The sequence below is a fragment of the Opisthocomus hoazin genome, chromosome 1 (assembly GCF_030867145.1).
Source record: "Opisthocomus hoazin isolate bOpiHoa1 chromosome 1, bOpiHoa1.hap1, whole genome shotgun sequence".
NCBI lineage: Eukaryota > Metazoa > Chordata > Aves > Opisthocomiformes > Opisthocomidae > Opisthocomus > Opisthocomus hoazin.
The window spans coordinates 88689573-88709322 of record NC_134414.1 but is presented as its reverse complement, the minus strand read 5'-3'; the positions used below and the strand labels follow the sequence as shown (position 1 = coordinate 88709322).

At 44.8% G+C, this 19750-nt stretch overlaps 1 protein-coding gene across 6 annotated transcripts in view; it reads left to right on the top strand.

Moving 5' to 3' along the window:
- Positions 1–19750, top strand: part of GPM6B (glycoprotein M6B) — a 110031-nt gene that overhangs the window by 63577 nt on the left and 26704 nt on the right. For 2 of the 6 annotated variants that reach the window (XM_075428702.1, XM_075428718.1), the window contains exon 1: positions 14276–14517. The exons of 2 other annotated variants lie outside the window; for them this stretch is intronic. In XM_075428702.1, coding sequence (XP_075284817.1) covers positions 14457–14517 — 61 coding nt within the window. In that variant the 5' untranslated portion in view covers positions 14276–14456. Of the gene's footprint in view, positions 1–14270; positions 14518–19750 lie in introns of those variants that run through there. 2 more of the 6 variants (XM_009940633.2, XM_009940632.2) reach the window with 2 other exon arrangements.

Sequence of the window (19750 nt, the reverse complement as noted above, 5' to 3'; positions counted from 1 at the left end):
CCGTGGGATTGAACAGGGCTTATTTGCATGGCAGATTCATAACAGTGCTTCAGCTCGTCAGGGTGGGAAGTAGGGCCCTGTATGTGTTGTTAGCAGTAGGTGTTTTGTGACCTGAGGAGAAATCTCAAACAATAGTTATCAGGATGGACCAGCATGTCTAAGGCTATGTCAGATGATTCAAAACTGTGGGAAGAGTACGTCTGACTTCGGTAGCGCATCTCGCGTATCTGGTTGCTACATCTTAGATTAACTGGGAGGTTTGTATGAAGCTCTAAACCCTTCCTCTGAAATATTTGGGAGAGAGATGAAATTTTATCAGCATCCATGGTGATATTATATTGCAGATGTAGCATAGGTAGAAAGGAAAGAGGAGTGTGGCTTTTGGGGAGAGAAGGATGTGTATGTTTTTAAGCAGGCAGGCACTTGGGTATTTCTGGAGTTGTTACACTTCAGAGGGACGTCTGTAAGAGGGAGCCCCGCTGTAGCAGGACCTGGGATAGTCCTCCCTGGTTTGGGGTCAGCTTCTGCAGCACGCCTGAGGCCCACGAAGGATCCCGGTGGGACACGTCCGTGACTGCGAATGACGGCCTTCGTGCAGGCATCACACTCCAGCTAGAGTGGAGTAGGAGGAAATATGGGGGAGCACTTCTTTCCTGTCCTCACCCTGCCTGGTGCCAACTTGCGTTGCTCTCCTGATCTTGGTCACAATGTGGCTGGCGGCCCGGCTCCAGTATTTGGTGTTCCCAGCTCTCCAGCCTTGACTTGAAGGGAGCCTTCTGTTTTATGGGGCCCTGTTCCTCTATGCCGGGGCAGCCTTGAGAGCCCAGGATGCTTTTCATAACATCTGTGCGTGTGTCCGTACGAGTGCCGAGGCTCTCGCACTTAGAGCACGAATTTTAGACTAGCAGATTTCTACTATACCCTGAGAAGACTGAAAATTGCCTCTGCCTTAACTTCGTACCTTCAACCAAGTTCCCCAAGTCAGGGCAGTGTTTAGTAAAAATAGTGAAGATGCAGGAAGTCAATTTTGTTAGACTGGGTTAAAAGGACGGGAAAGGAGACATGAGGGACTCATCCCACTTTGTAGCATATCAATCTCTGTTTGAGTGCCAGTAGTTTTGGGGTTTGTTTTTTCATTAGATTAATATAGAAGGCCAGAAACTATTTCTGCCTGCAGGAGAGGCATAGTATGTCCTGAACGTTTTCTGTGGCTTTCTCTTCTCACTGAAAGCTGAAGCGTATCCTGAGATGCTTCTGCGTTGCTCACTTGCACAGAAGAAAACAGCAGTAGGTGGGATACTGGAAAAGTTAATAACACTTACTCAATGTGGAGGTGAGAAGATAGTTTTGTTTCAGCAAGATAGTGACTCATGATGCCAACATGAATGTAATGAGGATGGTTTATTTTAGCTTCGATACCACATGTACCTATTGAGGTCTAAGAAAAAGGAAGTGAACCTTCGGTAGGAATACCGTCAAGATTCAATACCCTGTAGTGATCCGAGCTGTAAATGCCTGTCTCGTCACATGGGAATACAGAGCGCTCTTTCTGGGGCTTTTTGAAAGGAAGAGTGGTGCCGTTGTTGGTAGGGTACTGCCCTGTGCCAGAACGCCGCAGTGCATGGCGGCATGTGCTGTGTATTCATCGTTGGTCTGAATCCAGTGAATCTGAAGAGTGACTGGAATTTGAGAATATTTCCTTGATTGATAAAGTTCTGTGGGCAGGTCCCTTTGGGGCATCGGCAACGCAAAAGGCACTGCTTTACCCTGCTCTGACTTCTTTCACTTCCTTTCTTCTCCACAGCCTAGCCATCCTGAAGAGAAGTTTCATAGGGGAGACTTAGTATCTCCTAACCAGTGGAGGCCTTTTTTTCTCAGCCTTCTCTTTTCTTGATCTAAATTCAAAGTTATGAGACTATTTTAACTAAAGTTTCTGTTGACAGATCCCATCCCCCAAAAACCTAAAATCTTCTTGCTGAGTTTATTGAACCTTTTTAGTGGGTATTTCTTTTACCACCTTTTTGTGACCTGTAACAACTGCGGTGGTGCAAGTACATCTGTTTGTCAACAGAGCTGAAACCTGTTTTATTTCATTTTCTGTGCCAAGCTGTTGTGGCAGTTGATTGCACAACACTTCCAAAGGACGCATCTCAGGAGTGCTTACACAGGGAGGTTCTACTCATCCTAGTACAAGTGAGAAAACCCATCTCCATTTTAGACTTTAATTCCTCGGTCTCCTGCCTAGACTGCTTGATTACTCTCATCCATCTGTTAATGACTGAGTGGAGGCCTCTGAAAGGCATCGTAAGTCCTTCCTCCTTTTGATTTGACATGAGACCTTTCTGTGCTAACATGTGGAGGTCTTGTCTGCTATTTTGGTACCAAGTTGTGAAGTGCCTCAGAGCATGGGAAAATGCGTGTCCAGCCTTTAGAGGCAATTTACAGGTGGTGGTAGGGAAATACTGCCAAATAACACATTGTACTCTCCAGCCAGATTTCTTTAGCCCCCTATCATCAGAAAGTCGCCATCCAGTCACGTGTGACCCCGGGTACAGCAAACACATCGTTAAAGCCAACATGCAGCTATTGGAGTTGCTAAAAAAGCTTTTTCCTGGGGTGAAATTTGTCTGATTACTGGCTGAGCTAGTGCATCAGAGGAGAGTGCGAGTCATTAGCAGATGGACCCTTGAGCTGTAGGCGCTTGGCGCTGCAGAGGAGGTTTTGGTGAGAAGGGTGTGAGAACATCTGCCGGAGGGAGGGTTATGGCTACTGTTAGACCTCAGCCACTGCTGCGCTGTTGCTGTATGGATGCTATACCGCATCAGCGCCAGGAACTCTTTAGTTCTGGTGGAAATAAGGAGGTGAAATGCCTCCCTTGCCAGGTAATGCAGATTTACGAAAACCACTGGGTTGGCACTCTGTGGGAGGGTGCACGGTGCTGCGTGGGCTACTTGGCATGTGGTGGGGTAAAAGTGGATGGTTGAGAGTGGAGTGCTCATGCATGGCAGAGACTGATGAGTATGGAGAGTGTTGCTGTGAAAGAAATCGAGGAATGAAGAAGATAGATCCTGAATCTCAGGAAAATTTCCTGAAACAGAACAGGAGAAGAGTCTGAATAAAGCAGACATTTCTACTACAAGGCTGTTTTTCTGAAGAGTTTTTATATCCACCTCACTTGCAAGCTGCCTGCCGGGGATCTCATTGGCATTCTGCTTTTCTGCTGTAATCTCATGTTGTTAAGGAGCATGATTTTTGTTCTTAGCTGAGCCGCATATAGAAGATTACATAAATACCTTGGAAATCTTGGGAGGGGGAAGAAGAAAACCCCCCCAAACCACCAAACCCTTCCTCTGAGAAACATTTTGACCATGTAATCTTATGTTTTCCTCTCAGAGAAAATTCTGTTTAATGTAAGAGGAAAGCAGACATGCCTCTCTACCAAGAAGGCCGCAAACCAGCTTCCTAATGGCCCAGCTGTTCTAATGAGCAATTACAGACCAACACACTGAGCTGAGGTAGATTTGTTCTCCTAGCAGTTGTCGCCCCAAGTTGTTTTGATACAGGAGTGCTTTTTCCTCCTCTCCTCCCTGTGTTGAAATAGTGTTTATTTTCGTCTCCTTCCTTATGTCCTCCTTTCCCTGGTAAATACCTGTTCACTTTCTAATTTGAAGCCATTTCATAAAGGTTGTACTTCTGAGGTTCAGCTGTCCTGCTCATAACCCTCAAGCTAAACCAGAGGATTATCCCAGGAGTGGAGGGGCTGGTTTGTTTCTCCTTGCAGCGCAGCAGTTTAAGTTTCCCATGGAAAACTGATATTTTCAGCAGTGTGCCCCTGTACAGGGCAAAAATTGAGCTATGAGTACAGGGCCCTTTATATCGGGTTACTGTGAATGTATTTGAGTTCCAAAATCCTTGCTGCCAGGGTCCGTGCTGGTGCGGGGGGCAGCCAGACAAGGTCACTGGGGACGAGCCCCGAGCCTGCCGCTCGGTGGAAGCACGGCCCAGACACCGTGTTGCTCTTTGCCACATGGAAAGAGTGGCTTTTTATTTTCCTTTATAGTCTGAAAAGTGTCAAATAATATAATTTACTGAAAAAGATTTTATCGGTCGCACTTCCTTCTTTACAGAAAGAGTGAAAATTAGTTAAATATGCTTGCAGCTCGGGAGAGAGAGGGGGAATAAAACTTCAAACAGTGCTGCTAAAAACAGCCCGGGCTGCTTTTGTTTGGACTTTCAAAACGCAGCAGCTTAATGCCTCCATTGTACGCAGGGGAAATATGCTAATTCGAAGCACATTTCCCATCAGAAGCCCTTTCAGTCCTGTCATCGCCGAGATATGAAGGATGATAAAAGCGGGGAGAAGGGGGAGGCCCGTATTGTGGGAGCGCGGCCGCCGGTTATTGTGCGCAGGGAGTGGGGCTGAATAGGCCTGGTGAGCCCGCTCACCCGTGAAGCCCCGGGGCCGCGCGGGTTCCCATGGGCGCCAGCGGCCCCGGCAGGGCAGGGGTCCCCAGGGGCTCCCTGCCTCAGCACGGAGGGGCTGCCATCAAGGTTTGCCAGCGCCAACCACTGTCGCCTGTCCCGCAGCCCTGTAACCCGACATCTGCTCCTGGGTAGCGCGGGCAGCGGCTTGCTGTTCACTTTAAGCGTAATTTAAGCTGAAATAACTGATTTTTTCCCTGATAAGGCCTTCGTCGCTTCCTTCCTCAGTTGCTAGTGCTCGTAGGGCGGTGGGTGCTTGCCGGCTGCGCGGCGCTGAGCTCCCTCAGCAAAGAGGGAACTGCAGCTCGGGAAGGGGGTCCTGCACAGTTGCAAAACTGAAGGGAATCTGTGAAATGATAGTCTGTTGCCACTCATTTTCTGATTGTATTTTAGGTTGAAATAAATACATTAATCAGCGTTTGGTACATATTAAAAATCTGTGAGCACTACTCTTGAAATACTGCATGATATATGTAAAAACCTAGGGTTTGGGGTTTTTCTTCTCTTTCTTAAAGTCATGAAAAGGTCTTTAAATGGCGAGTTTTGTCTCAGGAGTTTGGCTCTTGGTCTGGAGCTGGGGAGATGCTCGATTTACCCAGGAGGAGTACATTTTCTGTTTTCTTTTTAACAGGTGCTAGTGTTGTTTTACTGTAGAGAATTTAGGATTAAATGAACTCGAGGTGCTGATAATGTTGCTATGATATTTGCTTGGAAACGGTTGGAAATGGCAATGAGAATTTAGTTGTAGTTGTTTGTTTGGCTCTAAAAGCCTGCAGTGCACTAATGGCAAGTTAAACTAAGAAAATGGGCTTTTGATTGCATTTACAATCTGGTGATGTTCTGTGTGCAGTAGAATTGTGCGCTACACTTGAGCACACAGTTAGTTTAAATATTTCTGAGGACAACAGCTGGAATTAAGTGCTTAGAAATACTTTTAAAGCTGTGGTTGGTCTTCAGTTTCTTCCCTGTGCTAATAAAGTTGTGAACAGGCAAATCAAGCTGGTTGATTTTGGCTGGGCATGAGAAGCTGCGATCTTTTTCTGCAGCTGGTGGGCAAGTCTCTGGTCTGCAATGAGAGGAGCTCTATCCCGTGTTGAGCAACATGCCTTCGGTCACCTCCAGGATGGTGAGTGCACATCCGACCTGGTACAGTTTTTTGATACACAGTTTCTCCTACGGACCAAAGAAAGAACCTTAGCCAGAGGCTTGGGTGTTGTTTCTGCCTTGTGCTTTTTTCCATTCTTTTAATGTTTTTTTCTTCAATATATCCATCCCTTTTCCCTTTCTCTGGTTCCTCAGCTCCTTTATTTTCCTCTCCAAATGGTGCAGAAAGGTGGAGCAGATGATGGTACTTCAGGAACAGGTAGTGATGATAAGATACACAAGAGGTGTCTGTAGTACTACCGAGAGCAAAAATGCCATTTTGAATAGTGAATGCAAGGGTCTCCAGAACAAACGCGTAATGGTAATGCTTAGTGTTTACACTTGGGAAGCTCTGAGTGCAAGAGGGATTGTTACAAATGTGCTGAAACCCAGAAAGCAGAAATAAAAGAGATGGGAATGATACAAGGAACAGATGAAGAAAAGTAGATGCTAAATGAATTTCACTCTGACTCATGACAAAGTGCAGAAATGATGCCTTTCAGCCATTTAAAACAAGTGTGTTTGGAAAGACACAGAGAAACAGGGATGTAACTAGGCAGTGTCAGGGTTGGATCGCTCAGAAGAGGGTCTGTGTGGTTTTTAGGCAGCACGACTGGAGGCTGTTTTGGAGGCCAGAGCCCTCCTCCTGGAGAAGCTATTCCTTCTGCGTCGGCCGCAGTGGGGCCTGGCCGTTGTGCCAGCCCTCCCTTGTGCTGAGCCTCGAAACCCGCCGCGCTGCAGAGCGGCTCTTCTACCGCAACAACTGAAAGGCTCCGAGCTCAAGACACTTAAAAAATTAGGCAAGACCAAGTGTTGGAAATGTATGCTCTAGGGAATAATCCTGCCCTGGCAAGGGATCTTACTTGACAGCCTATCTGGGAATCCAGGCTGAAAGCTGCTGCTTTGTCCTTAACTCACCCTATAGACTTTTGTCTTGGCGCTCGCTTTGTATGCAGGACGCCTACTGCTGAGGTTCAGCAAAAAATCGAGGCGTGACATGATCCAGACGGAGCTCCAGCCGTGCTCCCTGTCGTCAGGTTCAGCCATTCCCTGTTTGTAAGGTAGAAGGTGGGTTTGGTTTTTTTTTAATTGCGCTGGACTCCCTAACTGCACATTTAACTTTGTCATGGGCACAAGTGAAAGACCTGTTAAACACTTCAGCGGCCCTTGTTTGTTGTCCACCAGCGGCATTCTCAAAGGCATTGTAACGCGCGGAAGGAACCACTGCTTTACACGTGACTGGGGTCCCAACTGATGCAGCTAGAAAGAGGGGACTGGAAAAGCTGGGCCAGTCAAAGTTGCCTGGCACATACTTAGTCGGTGAGTTAATTGGACACCCTCAAAGTGGAACTTGTTGATGTCCTGGCGCTTTCCTAATGAGGATATCTGCTCTTGCAAAGAGTACAGTGATTAATTGGGGACCCTTTCGGTAGTATCTTAGCTAGGCATTTCATGACTAGTGTCTTGTGTGTGAACAGAAACTATACCTGCAATTCAGCAGGCGGTCCAGGGCTGCATGACGGAAGTGGTCCAGGATCTTTCCCAAAGTATAGTTAAATTATACCGGAATGGGAATTTCCAGTATCAGGGAAACAGCTATAGTAATGATGACCTACAAGGTGCTGAAACTTTAAACAGTGAATTTCAGTACCTTGTACCAATCATTATTCTGATGCTTTATTTTATGTCAACATTTTGACTGCCGAATTACATGGGCTTTTCAAAACATTGACAGACAACTGCCCACTAATTCACTAGTGGGTCTTGGAGCAATGTACAGCTGAGCCTAGCATTGTTGGGGCCAGCCTTTCAACCCGGGGTACTGAGGTGAGCGGATGGTGGTGCCTAAGAAATGGTGCTCTCACTGCGTGGTTTAGCTCTGCGGCAAACTCCACTGTCCCACTGGGTAACTCGGTTCACAGCCCTGAAATCATGAGCTAGAGGAGGCTGTAACACTGAGGTGGTGCTTAGTTGTGCATTCACTATCAAACTTAATACTCATTGCATGACTCTATAAATTAGTTTGCATTCCTCACTGTGGTTCCAATGATGCTGATAAGGTTTTCTGCTCAATAAAAATATGTATGTAATCATATGCATGTTTTCTTCATGTATATACATATACTCATACATACAAGTTTTCTGCATATCTATACACACACACATCTATATCTATGATTTATGCATGGAATCCCTCAAGAAATTCAGGAGGAGTCTTCATCCCTGTCTCTCCTCACGCCCCTCTAGTGTGGGGTACTTTTTTATAATGAGCACCCATGGTTTCTTTTCGGGGAGTTGCAGGGTTTTGTACTTCTTTATATATTTCCCTGCTTTTTTTCCATGCTTTGTGAAAAGACTGGACTGAGGCCAAGACTGAAGAACAAAACGAATACTGAATAGATGAGAGATTGTAGGTGGGATGCTGAAGTCTATGCGAAGAGTGGGAGGGCAATTTTGAAAATCAGAACTGGATATAAAGTTAACACAGGATTGCATGATTAAATCTGACTTTGTGGAGTAGGAGAATAAGTTTCTGTCAAGGCTGAACTCGGTGAAGTTTAGGTTTATTTATAGATAAATATATATATATATATATATAAAATCAACAGGTAGCCTCCAAATGCCACTCCTGTCTCAAACTCACATGTGCTTTGAGACCAAAGAGCTGTATTAGGAGGAGTATATTATGATGATACCTTTTCTGCCTTCTAAACCTCTGGCAGAAATAGCTCTTCTTACAAGTGCAAGAGGCACTTCTACTTAAGGGATAGCAAGTGCAATATAAATACCTAGAATGCTATTTCAGTATATCCAAGTATTTAGGAACTCTTGTTATGAGATGGCAGCAAGCTTTGGCAATGATATTGGAGAAGAGGGTCCATAGGAAAAATTCAGTAGGTTGGATGGTCTTCAGGTCACAGAACTAAGGGAACGAAGACAGAAGACCTGAGCACATCGTTTTCCTGCTGCACTGCAGCATTTCTGCTGCTGCCCAGTGTGTGACTCAAGGCAGAGGGGTGGGAGACACAAGCATGACAGCTGAGAATCTCCTCTCTGTTGTGAAGGTGACAGAGAGAGCAAAAAAAATGTGGTTATGTGTGCTAAAATCAAGAAACTAGCCCTGAAAATGATGGAGGAGCATTTGAAGCACTGTTGAAGGCCTTCATGTATGAGTCGTGTATGTGAGGATGTTGCCACTGCTGAGCAGAAAAGTCTTGTTTTGCTGCCTAATTTTAGATTTAAAGCATTTGAAATTTGCCATGCATTACAGTTGTAGGAAACTATACATACTGCCATAAAATTGTTGAGCTGGAGTAGAAGCTGAAGACGACTGTCAGGGCTGGCGCTCTGAACATTGCTTGCTGAATGAAAGCTACTTCTGGGGGAGATGCTAGGATGTCTTTGCTTTTTGTTTCCTATATTTCCATGTTCTTTCAGCTGTATTATAAATGGGCTCCAGTTTGTCAGCCTATTTCTTTCTGGCTTGCCAAGAGCGTGGTGCTACTCCAGGCAGCCTCACAGGAGAGGGGTGCAGGAGGTGATAAATGCTTCCAGCTCAGTTTCAAATGTAGCCTATTTTGTTTTCATTTTTATTGCTGTTCCTCAGAAATCTCTGGCGTGGTTGAGGTTCCCATGTTCTGCCTGTTAGGGTTCTGAATGACTTTCCCCAGGTCTGTTTTTTAAATACAAGTATCTTAAACCCAGGAAAACCTTACTAAAGCCATTAGTTAGCATAAAAAAGCAATATCTAGCTTTTTTTGTAATTACTTCCATGCTGTTGACTGCTATTCATAAGCAGAAATGGACTTCCCAGCTGCTTAAGAACACCATGAACTTTTGCTTTTGTTTTGACTTTGATTATAGCTCTTCAGGCTTTTTCTGTGATAGTTTTCACTTCTCTACCCCTGGAGTCATCTTTGAGACAAGGGCTTGCTCAGACTTACCTATTGGAAAAGCTGTACAGAACCATCTATTCACTCTTTAAGGGATTATTTTCCCCTTTATGTTCCAAATAAAGGTTAGCCACTCCTGTGTGTTCTGGATTTAGGCTGTTGATTGCCTTTGATTCTCACCAGGGGCTGTGGCCACAGTGGACTAAAGCAGCAGTCCAGCTGGAGGCTAGCAGGCTGGCCAGAGAGGTGTATGAGACCCCACAACTGGATGGCGTCTACTTTGCCTGCCTGCTTGCCACCAGGCATTTAGCTTGGCAGCAGTTCTTGCTGTCTTCATGGGGCTTTATTAAGGAGGTCATAGGACTGGCGCCTTCACACTGCTGAGGTCTGCTCGCCCTCGTGAGCTTAACCTGCATCACTTAGCTCAGTGATTTTCTTGGGTTGCAAGGATAACCTCTATCCACGCTTAAGCCTATAGTTTTGCCCTTTCTACAGAAATCCAAGATTGAGATCACAAAGTGCAGTGCAGATTCATGTTTTTTAGTAGTCTGTATTTTATACTGTGGTAAAAGTGCAGGTTTTTTCCACTGTTATTTGTTTATTAATTTGAATTTCATTTTCCTAGTAATTTAGTATGTCTGAAAGAATGGGCCCAAATTTTTTTTTTTTTAAAGTACTTGCCAGGTACGTAACTGCCACACAACTAAAAGCTGGTTGTCATGCTGGTTGTCATTTTATACAGATGGAAAACTTGCCTACTTTTCCATAAGCATTCAGGGGTTTATACTCAAGTCTTAGGTAACTGGTCTAAAGCTGTTCTGAACACAGGCAAGTACATTGAGAGACACACCAAGTGGCTGCATGTGTATTTGTTCTTTCTCTTGAATATTTTTGCATACTTCATAAAAAGAAAATCCACAGTATTCTAGAAGTCGTCTGTAAAATTAGTTGTTTGGAATACTTGTCAGTCTTGTTTGAGGGACAGTCTCTGAATTTTAACTTCTGAGTCTTGGATCTCATAGGCTATTCTCAAATTGCTCTTGAAGTATGTGGGCACACTCTTTATTACAGCTCTGTGAAGCCTTTGTAGAAATGGCAAGTGTGTAAAAAGCTCCTGAAAGCTTGTGAAGAATTTGCTGTAGCTTACGATAGAGCTCCTCAGCCTTCAGGAATGTAAACTAGATGCAGTGACATTAAAGATAGAGGTTTGAAAGAAATTGGCACGTGGACAGAATTGGGTTTTTAATACCTTTTTTAACTTGTGCAATTGCAGTATTTTATTTGACTGAGCAAAATGATTAAAAGTTGGGTTTTTTTTTAAAGCTAGATAAAATAGATTAAAACTTATTTTTAAAAAGTAGTTTTGCAGTGAATGTCACTTGGTCTGCAGTGCCTTCACATACTTTGCTCCACTGCTACTCATCCGGAGGTTTGGCTGTAGGCTCAGAGCTATGCTTTAGCAGCAGAAACCCTTAATGCTCAGCCCCTCTCCTAATTTTCATTTTTATTCTGGTCTACAAATAAAATGCTGGGCTGAACTCCTGAAATATAACTAGCCCACTTCCCTGGCTGCTGGTTATCTATATCAGGCTGGTCTGTACAGCAGGTTTTTGCTGAATATCAGTCTTTAAAGTTGGGGTGGGTTTTTTTTTTTGTAATTTCTGCTTTTGTGGCTCTGTCTTTTGCTGTGTTGTCATAGGCATAAACTTGACGTCTCCCAGTCTCATCACCTATTGTGAAAAGGATGTATCTGATTAAGGGAGGGAGCGTTGCATAAGACACCTTGCTGGCTGGGATTAATTCTTGAAGCACAAGATCAGCACCCGTGTTAGCACTGGAGGAAATAGCATATAGTTTGTTTTATCTGCTGCGATGGGACAGAGGCTCGAAGATGAAGAAATTACTTAAGATGCTAAGTGCTTAAAACCCATCATATGTTTCAGCGATCTGGAAAGTAGTAAGAAGTGAGGGGGGAGAACTTTACACTAATGCATCACTTGAAGCTTTTAGAGGGTGATGTAGTAGGTAGAATTAATGCTTTTGAATAGTTGGGATTGATGGCTTCTGAAGTTCAAGCTCCTGTGAAGTTGATTCTGGTATTGTGCGTTGACTTCTCGATTGCTCATTTGGGGAAGGGGTTATCCTGGGAGAAAGTAGGGGAAGGTCTCCCAGCCTGTTAGTTTTGTGTTTGTAAAACATCTGCTCTGAAGTCCTGAGCCTGCCTGACAATATCTGCTTGCCAGCAGGAGAGCACACAGCTGTTCAAAGGGGTAGGTCTCACTGATGCAGAGCGGAGGGCTTCGGTAGTGGGTTTCCTCCAGGGACAGGCTGTAACCGAAGGTTCTGTCTGATGTATTTTCTGTTTAAAGAAAGGAAATTCCATATGATGTTTGTATTTTCTGTGTATTTATACTGATAAGTGCATTAGTATTATACCACTTGAGTTAGTTTTTGAACAGACGTTTTGTAACTTGGGGTGGTCAGAAGTGAGGTTTCAAGCTTTTAAAGTTTTAGACCTTCCAAAGTAAAGATCACTAATGGAGATCTAGACTATGACAGCAGCGAGCAGAAGTACCGGCTGAACAATGAGGGGTTCCAAGATGGGAATTTTAATGTCAGAGGCAATCAACTGGTTTGACCAATGACTAAAATCTGTGTGACTTTCAGCAAGTAGGTGTGTCTGCTATGGATTTTCAATCTTACTGATTTTAAATGGGGAAAAAAAAACACTTTTTTGTAGAACATTGTCTTTATATAATCATTATCCCAAATGTAAGGAAGTTGTCTTTCCTTTCTTGACTGTGGGATTTGAACAACTTTTAGTAATGTTTAACAGAATATGGCAAACACATCACCTGTGGTTTCGCCTTTCAGCTGCTTCCTTGAGGGACGGCATTTGCAGTACGTGGTCTTGCTGGGCAGGATTTCGGTATGTGTATGGACTGCTGTGTGGACGCTGGAGGAGGAGACTGGGGAACTACGCCTTGCATCTGGGTTGAGCTCTCTGCTAGGGCTGATGATTTGATTACCTTCAGGAATCCAACCCCTTGCCTCAGGTTGGTTCTTGAGGATACTTCATGTTCTCTACAATTTAACTTCATCCTGCTGAGGTGGGAGCTTCAACTGTAGACTTTTCCTGGGCTCCCAGAAAGCTTTTTAGACAAATGCTTTACATCATGTGTTGATGCTCTGATATGAAACCTTTGGATAAGTCCAAGACCTCTTGGCAGCTGGGCTGAAGCCTGTGTCTGAGCAGTAATGCCCAAAGCAAAGTGGCAGCTATGGTGTCCATGGTGAGAGAAGAGGATTTGTGCACTGATTTCTTGCAAGAGAAGGGAACTTTCTCTAAAGGTTGAGTCTGAGGTTTTTTGTGCCTTTTACTGGGCATCCATAGAAATAAAAATGCACAGCAAAATTGTGGGTGTGGTAACTTTAACCAAAAGAGGCTGAGTTGCAGCTACAGATCTTTGGACTGCTTCCCTCTTCCCACTCTCCTGGTTGAATCTCTTATATGGAACATGCAGCGTGTAGGTTTTAACATCCCCAGCATTTGCTGAATCTGCGAGGCATCTTTGCAGCCTGCAGAATCGGCTGCGGTGACTGCGCCAGCGAAGCCTGCCAGACCGCAAAGGCCATCGCTCCGTGGCTGCTCCATCGTCCTACACACACAAAGGGGTGCCTTTGGGCATGTCTGCCCTGTGCGGCGTCGTGTGATGTGAGGCCGCTGAGACAAGCAGAGTGATAGGCAAAGTTAATTAGCCTCAGTGCAGCCTTAAATATGTCAGCTGTCTTGGGGTTTGGAGGTGGGTAATACCCCTATGTGGTGTTGCCTGGTCCGTGGCACCCTAGCACGGGGCTGCTCTGAGCGGGCTGGGGATGCCGAAAGTCGCCTGGCAAGGTGCAGTGCAGACGTGTCCGGGGTTTGTTGCTCCCAGCACCAGGTCAGTATGGCTTGTTAGATCATGCTGCAGTCCAGCTGGATTTAGGGGAGCAGTCAAACATGCGCTTAACAGCAACTCTGCGTTTACTTCTAAGCATGGCTTTAGGTCTCTAATGGCAGACATCCTTTTTAAAGCCAAGCTGTGTTTTCTTAAACCTTGTATCCTTTAAAGTATTGCACATGCATTTTAGGTCCTTCCTTTCTGCTTGCTTGGGTTCTTTTGTGCTTTTTTTTCCATCGTGCTTGCTAGTCAGGGAAAGAATTTAAATTTTCCATGTATATATGCCCACTTTTGCTTTTATGCTTCTCTTGCACAGTCTTTTGCTGTGGGTGAGCGGAACTTCCTCGGCAAAGAAAGCAAACAGAGAGAGCAGACCCATCGCCCCCCGCCCCTTGAAAGAGCAGAGGGCATGTGGAATAAATCAAAACGCGAAGCATAATAACGAGGTCCCATGGGAAAGGGAGCCTTGCGATTGTCTGCCGGCGTGCACTCCCCTTGGAGACGGCAGCCGGGGGGCTCGCCCCACAGCGCCCGGGGGGGCTCTTTTCTTTCTCGCCTGCATCTCCCCTCCCGATGTCGCCCATCCATTCACCGCTGAGGGAATTGATTAAGATTCGTCGGGAGCCTTGGGAGCCAGGGGGGAAAGGGGGAGAGCAGAGGGCGAGGGGATGGGGGCGCGAGCCGGTGATGCGGGTCCCCACGACGCGGCGAGCCCAGGCAGGGCCAGGCGCAGGGTGGCTGCCTTATAGCTGGGGGCCGCGGTGACGTATGGCTGAGCGCTCGCTGGCACGGCTCCTCGTGGACCAGTCAGCGGAGCGAAATTGAAGCTGACAAGACTTTTCTGGCGTTTTGGAAAGGGCTGTAATCTACTGTAGGGGAGAACAGAGCCGCTCAATCAGCGCCGCCGTAAATAGGAGACGGAAGGGAGTGAGAAAGGAGGCGAAGAGAAAAAGTGCTTGCTGGGGGGGGAGGGGGGGCGGCATTTTTGGTGGATGGTATGAAGCCAGCCATGGAAACTGCAGCGGAGGAAAATGCAGAACAAAGCCAAGAGAAAAAAGGTACCCAGGGGTCTAACAATAGCCTGTTTAAATCTTTTCATTCAGGGGGCTTAAAGAGGTTTAGGCCAGTTTTGTCAGAATAGCTCTTAAACAATCATTACTGCGTCTTCGGGCTTTCAGTCATCCTTTCCTGCATGGCTTGACAACAAATTAATAGAGCAGCAGTCTTTCTCTCTGCATCTGTGTTTGCTCCAAATCTGTCCTAACCTACCAGAAATTATGTTTGCAAAAGGAGTCTTGTTATTGCTGCGTCTTTGACGGGTTTTGGTAAATTTGGTTTACAGAGGTGGCGTGTGCCCGTGTCTTTGCGTGTCGCTTTCAGAGCCATAATCTGGTGTTTTCATCGAGACTAGCCATGTAGCAGGGCTTTGCAATGCAGTGTGGGAGACCTAGGTTATAGTAACATAGAATAGATTATAATATCACGCAACCTTCGTGTAGTTCGCTTGGTGCCAAATGCTACTCTTAATTTTAAATTCCTTTTCCTTTTCTATGGCGTGGTCTGGCAAATTTTGCTTATGTAGAGATCTGCCTGAGCTATGATAATGGAGAATAATGCAATGAGTTTCACAACATTAGGTTTCAGGATGTGTTAATCACCAGGAATTGCTGCTTAATGGAGAGAACAATTCCGTGGTAGTGGTTCTGCAGTAGGGAGATGGCAGCGCAGGAGGAGAGCTGCTTCATCCATCCCAGCCACGCAGGTGATTTATTTGGTCTGGAGTGCTCAACTTCAGAGGGTAAATTCAGCTGCCAAAGGACTGTTATGTTTCTGGATCATACAGTTAGTGCCAAGTAAATGTCCCTCTTCAGTGTAGCAGGCTACTGTACAAATCATGGCAATAGTTTTTGCTAAATGATAACAGCAGTAACAAAATTATTACAATTTCCACTGCCTTTTTATGTGAGTTGCCGTATACTTTTGAACCTGTTGTGTGTCATCTACAAGTAATTCAAGTTTCTCGTAGGCATAGGCAGCTGATAAGCAACTAATACGTTTCTCCAGGTACAATTGTTTAATTTATTGTTAAGCAGTTCAGATATGAACATAGGGATAAATCCCAGTATTGTCCAGTACCAGATTTCGTTTTTGTACATAGAATCTGATTCCTCCTATGTGTTTTGTATAATTCAAACCTAGCTTCAGTTTCAAGTAAATGAAATTTGTCAAGTGATTAGACATAGTACTACATAATCCCTTAGGATTTCACAAAAGGAGGTCCACTGATGAGAGATTAAACTCTGAAAGCCATTAATGTATGTGGACAATAACCCACCTCACTGCAGATTTTTGAGTAATTAATGTACAAAATGTCCTAAATAACTTGGCCATAAAACCTTCCTTAACTCATAGATCATTCTTCAAAAATTACAGCATTTTTTTTGTTCTGTTTAAACTGATAAAACTGATGTACAATAAACACCAAAGAAAGTTATTCGTATGCATTAGCAACTGTGCAAAACAAAATGTGTTGCTGAGTGTGTTTGTGATGGGTTTATGGTTTCCCTTTTATTTTGGCAAGGATGAAAGCACATTATGTAGAACAGTAAATCTGTTACCAAATCAAGGTGGTTGGTCTGTTGCTTTCATAGGATGCAAGCAGGGAAACTTCCTATCTTAATTTTACCACCATTTCCTAGTTTTCCTGTGATAATTTTATGCTTTGGATCTGTTGCATAGGTATGTGTATGTAACATTTCAAGGCTTTGCTCTTGCCAGTTCCCTAATTTCTGGAAGTAACACACGGTCACTCACATTATGCTCTTCATTTCTATTCATCTAAATTCCCAATATGTTCCAGAGAATTAAAGTGCAGAAAGCTGAAACAGTCCTACTCCTAGCTTCAATAGCAAAACAAATAGCCCAGATCCCCCCGCAAAGTTACTGCCATGAAGCAGTGATGTAGCAGGCATATTCAGGTTTGGGGGACAGATTTTCTGAAGTGCTAAGACTGTCAGATGGGCTCAGCAGGTATCAGGTACCTCTGAAATGGCAGGATTTTTCCAAAGGGTTCTTTCATCAGCAGCGCTGATGGAGAAAAATGAGTCTGTGTGAAGAAACTTCAAGGAAAACGCTGCTGCTTAATTTTGGGGTATAAGACGGGAGCTGACCCCTTCGAAAATGTGTCTGTTTACTGTCTGGACTGGATCTCCTGCCTGCTGTGCCTTCCATGCTCGCCAGGCTTGCAACATTTGCTGCTTCCTCTGAGATCCCACCTGGACTTTGTGTAATGGCCGTCCTTTGTGAGACCCCCGAGATCCAGGGATTGTGAGGCAGCTGCCACAGCTTGAAGTGATTGAAGCGCTGTCACAAAGTCTTTTAACTCTTCCTTCCAGAAATGAGTTGCTGCAAAGTCCAAGGAGATAAACCAGCATCTGAAGGGGCTTGGGGGATGTTGCAGTTGCTAAGACGGAGCAAGAGAAGATGCTGAGCATTTCACTTTAGGTATTCAGGTTCACACCCAGTATGCTTTGCACTGCCAAGTTCTGGGGAAGGTATCTGCATTTAACTGTTAGCAAATTACACTTGGAGGTTTTTTCCCTTTACGAGAATTTTAAACTGCAGGTTTACGGGTTGTGTTTTTCAGTGCATGGACCTCCTCAGTCATGTACTGTGGTCGTCAAGAATGAATACTTGGAGGAAGCTGGGCTAGGGCTACATGCTGTCTGTATACAGGGCTACTCTGGAGGAGAACACTGGAGAGCAATACTGCCCGAGCGCTTGGGATGAGCAGTGAGATGTGTTTTCGGTTTGAGCACCTCATATGGTCAGATCTGAGCGGCGGTGTCGCATAGGTGCTGGTTTGCATGTCCCAGCCCTGTGGCAAATGCGGATGGCCAGCTAGTTTGGATTGCTGCGTAGCTGAGGCAATCTATGCAAGCTAATGTGCTTTATGAATATTTACTGATTGGTAAATGAAAATGATTACTCTCATTTAGATTTTTGAAGTTTGCTAAATTATATATGAATTCCTGTTTTATATTTTAATAATTATTTTTGTGAATCCCCTGAATCCCACTGATTCAGGCAGTGATACTGCCCAGCTGATGGATTCAGTGTTTATCAGACATTTGTTTCTCTGCACCCAGATGAGTGGCTGCTGCCCCAGTTTTTTTTAATTGGAAATGGAAGAACACCCATGTTGATGGAGATAAGAAATAAGTCAGCTTTATTCTGTGTATCAGCAGCCCTTATCAGAGGAGAACACCATGAGCAAGCTGAAGCAAAATGTTTAACAGATACTTTACAGGGCTGCAGGACAGATTGGATGCATTTTAGAGATGAAGGCTTACAAATTATTACAAATGACAGGGTTTATCTTGGAGGCATTAAATTAAATCAAAACGTGAGGACTGGGCAGGCAGATTTACTGAGGTGGAATAAATAAGAAAAACGAAATGTCGTTTTACATCAGCACTGAAGGATATGGATCCTGATGCACATTAACAGAGACAAGAAGTTTCCCTTTTCATTTAACTATGAGAAATACTACCAAGTTGCAATATTCAAAAAACAAAACAAAATAAAACCCAACTGTGGATGACCATGGTGAATTCACCAATTACACGTGGGAGGATGGAAGAAAGCCATGACACTAGGTTATAGTTTCCTTGTATAAATGCATACGGTGTTCAAATTGCATGTGCTGTGCTGAAGAATAATGAAAACCAGCCTGAGCAGCTGTACCCGAGGTTCCTTGTAATTGGCTTTTCCCTACTGATGTGCTCTCGATGAAAGAAGACCTTGTGCTCAAGAATGGCTTTGAGCTTTGGTTATTATTTTCATGGTGGATGAAGTGATGTTTCCGATTTTAAACTCTAAACAGACAAGTATCTGCTAGTAAAATATAGAAAGAAAATACTTCTCTTAAACACAACCGTACAACTCTGTGTGGTGGCGTAAATGGAGCTGCTGAAGTGCAGTGTGAGAAGGGACTGAATCAATGTGCAGTTTATTTCATTTCTGGCAAAGTTCTTTTTACGCAGCGAGCTTGCGACATTTTGATGTATCACAGATAGATATGTTTTTCATTACAGCAAATTGAAAAAATTGTCTTTATTATATACCTGTTATGATTACTAGCCAAAATTTTCAAAATTACTCCCTTAAAGTTAGGCTCACATGGTGATTTCAGAGCTGTCAAGCCCTTCAAAGATTTTTAGTATGCTGCATGTTTTTTCCCGTTCCAAGCAGTTTATTGGTGTTTCAGATCCCGTGGAAACAATAACTGCTTTAAGTCCCTGAAGAATATGACTGTAGGAGGAGAGATCCAGCCCAGGGAGAATCTGGGACACGCGATATTCTGGGGATAATAATTTGGCAGGCTTAGTGATTTAGGTTTTAATGAATAGGATTTGGTTTCTAAACAGGAGGAGGTTGAAAAACACTCGAAGAACATACTCATACTGGTCTGAATGACCTCATGAAGGCGGAAGACCTAAACGAATGTGCCACAGGATATGGTAATGGGAGGGAAAACCCCAGATGGCACTGTATGTGCACAAGGACTCTGCGGTGGGAGCAAAGGGACTGAAGAGGGGAGAGAAGAGGGGTGGAGGGAGCCCCCTTCGGTTCCCCTGACCTTTCCCCATTTTCTGGCCAGCCTTGCTCCTAATGAAGTATTCATTAGCAGATCATAAACGACCAAATGACAACCCTCGCTTTGCTCCCATGGACTGCTTCGTCAGCTGCGGCAGATGAATGTCGTAACTGTTTCCTCTAAAGCCGCATGCGAAAGGCAGCACGCGTGAGGATGTTGGGCAGTGGGAGTTTTATGACAGGCGTCCAGGGTGATTCATCCCAAATGAATATCGAACACCACAGCTGCCATCAGCGTGCCTGCGTGGTGGGACACGGGAACGCCGTCAGTCCTGTAGCTGCTGTGTCTGCGCGGGGCCAAGTACAGCTGGGGGTCGGGCCAGGGACCTCGAGCTGTGTGAGCCCAGCTGTGTGGGGAGACTGCTGTAACCTAAACCCGGGGATGCAGTCGGTGTGGTTGGTTCCTCAAAAAGCAAGAGATAAAAAAGTCATTTAAACCGGTTTCCTTTCCTAGGAGTTCGGGGAACAAGGTTAAACTTTTATTTCATACGTGCTGTGTGCAGTAGTTGTTACGCCACTGAAGCCTCTGCGTCTTTTGACCTGGTGGTGATTCTGCATGAGTGGGTCCCTGTGAAGCCACCAAAAGATCCTCTTTGGCTTTGGAGGTCGTGCCAGGCATGCAGCCAGGGCTAC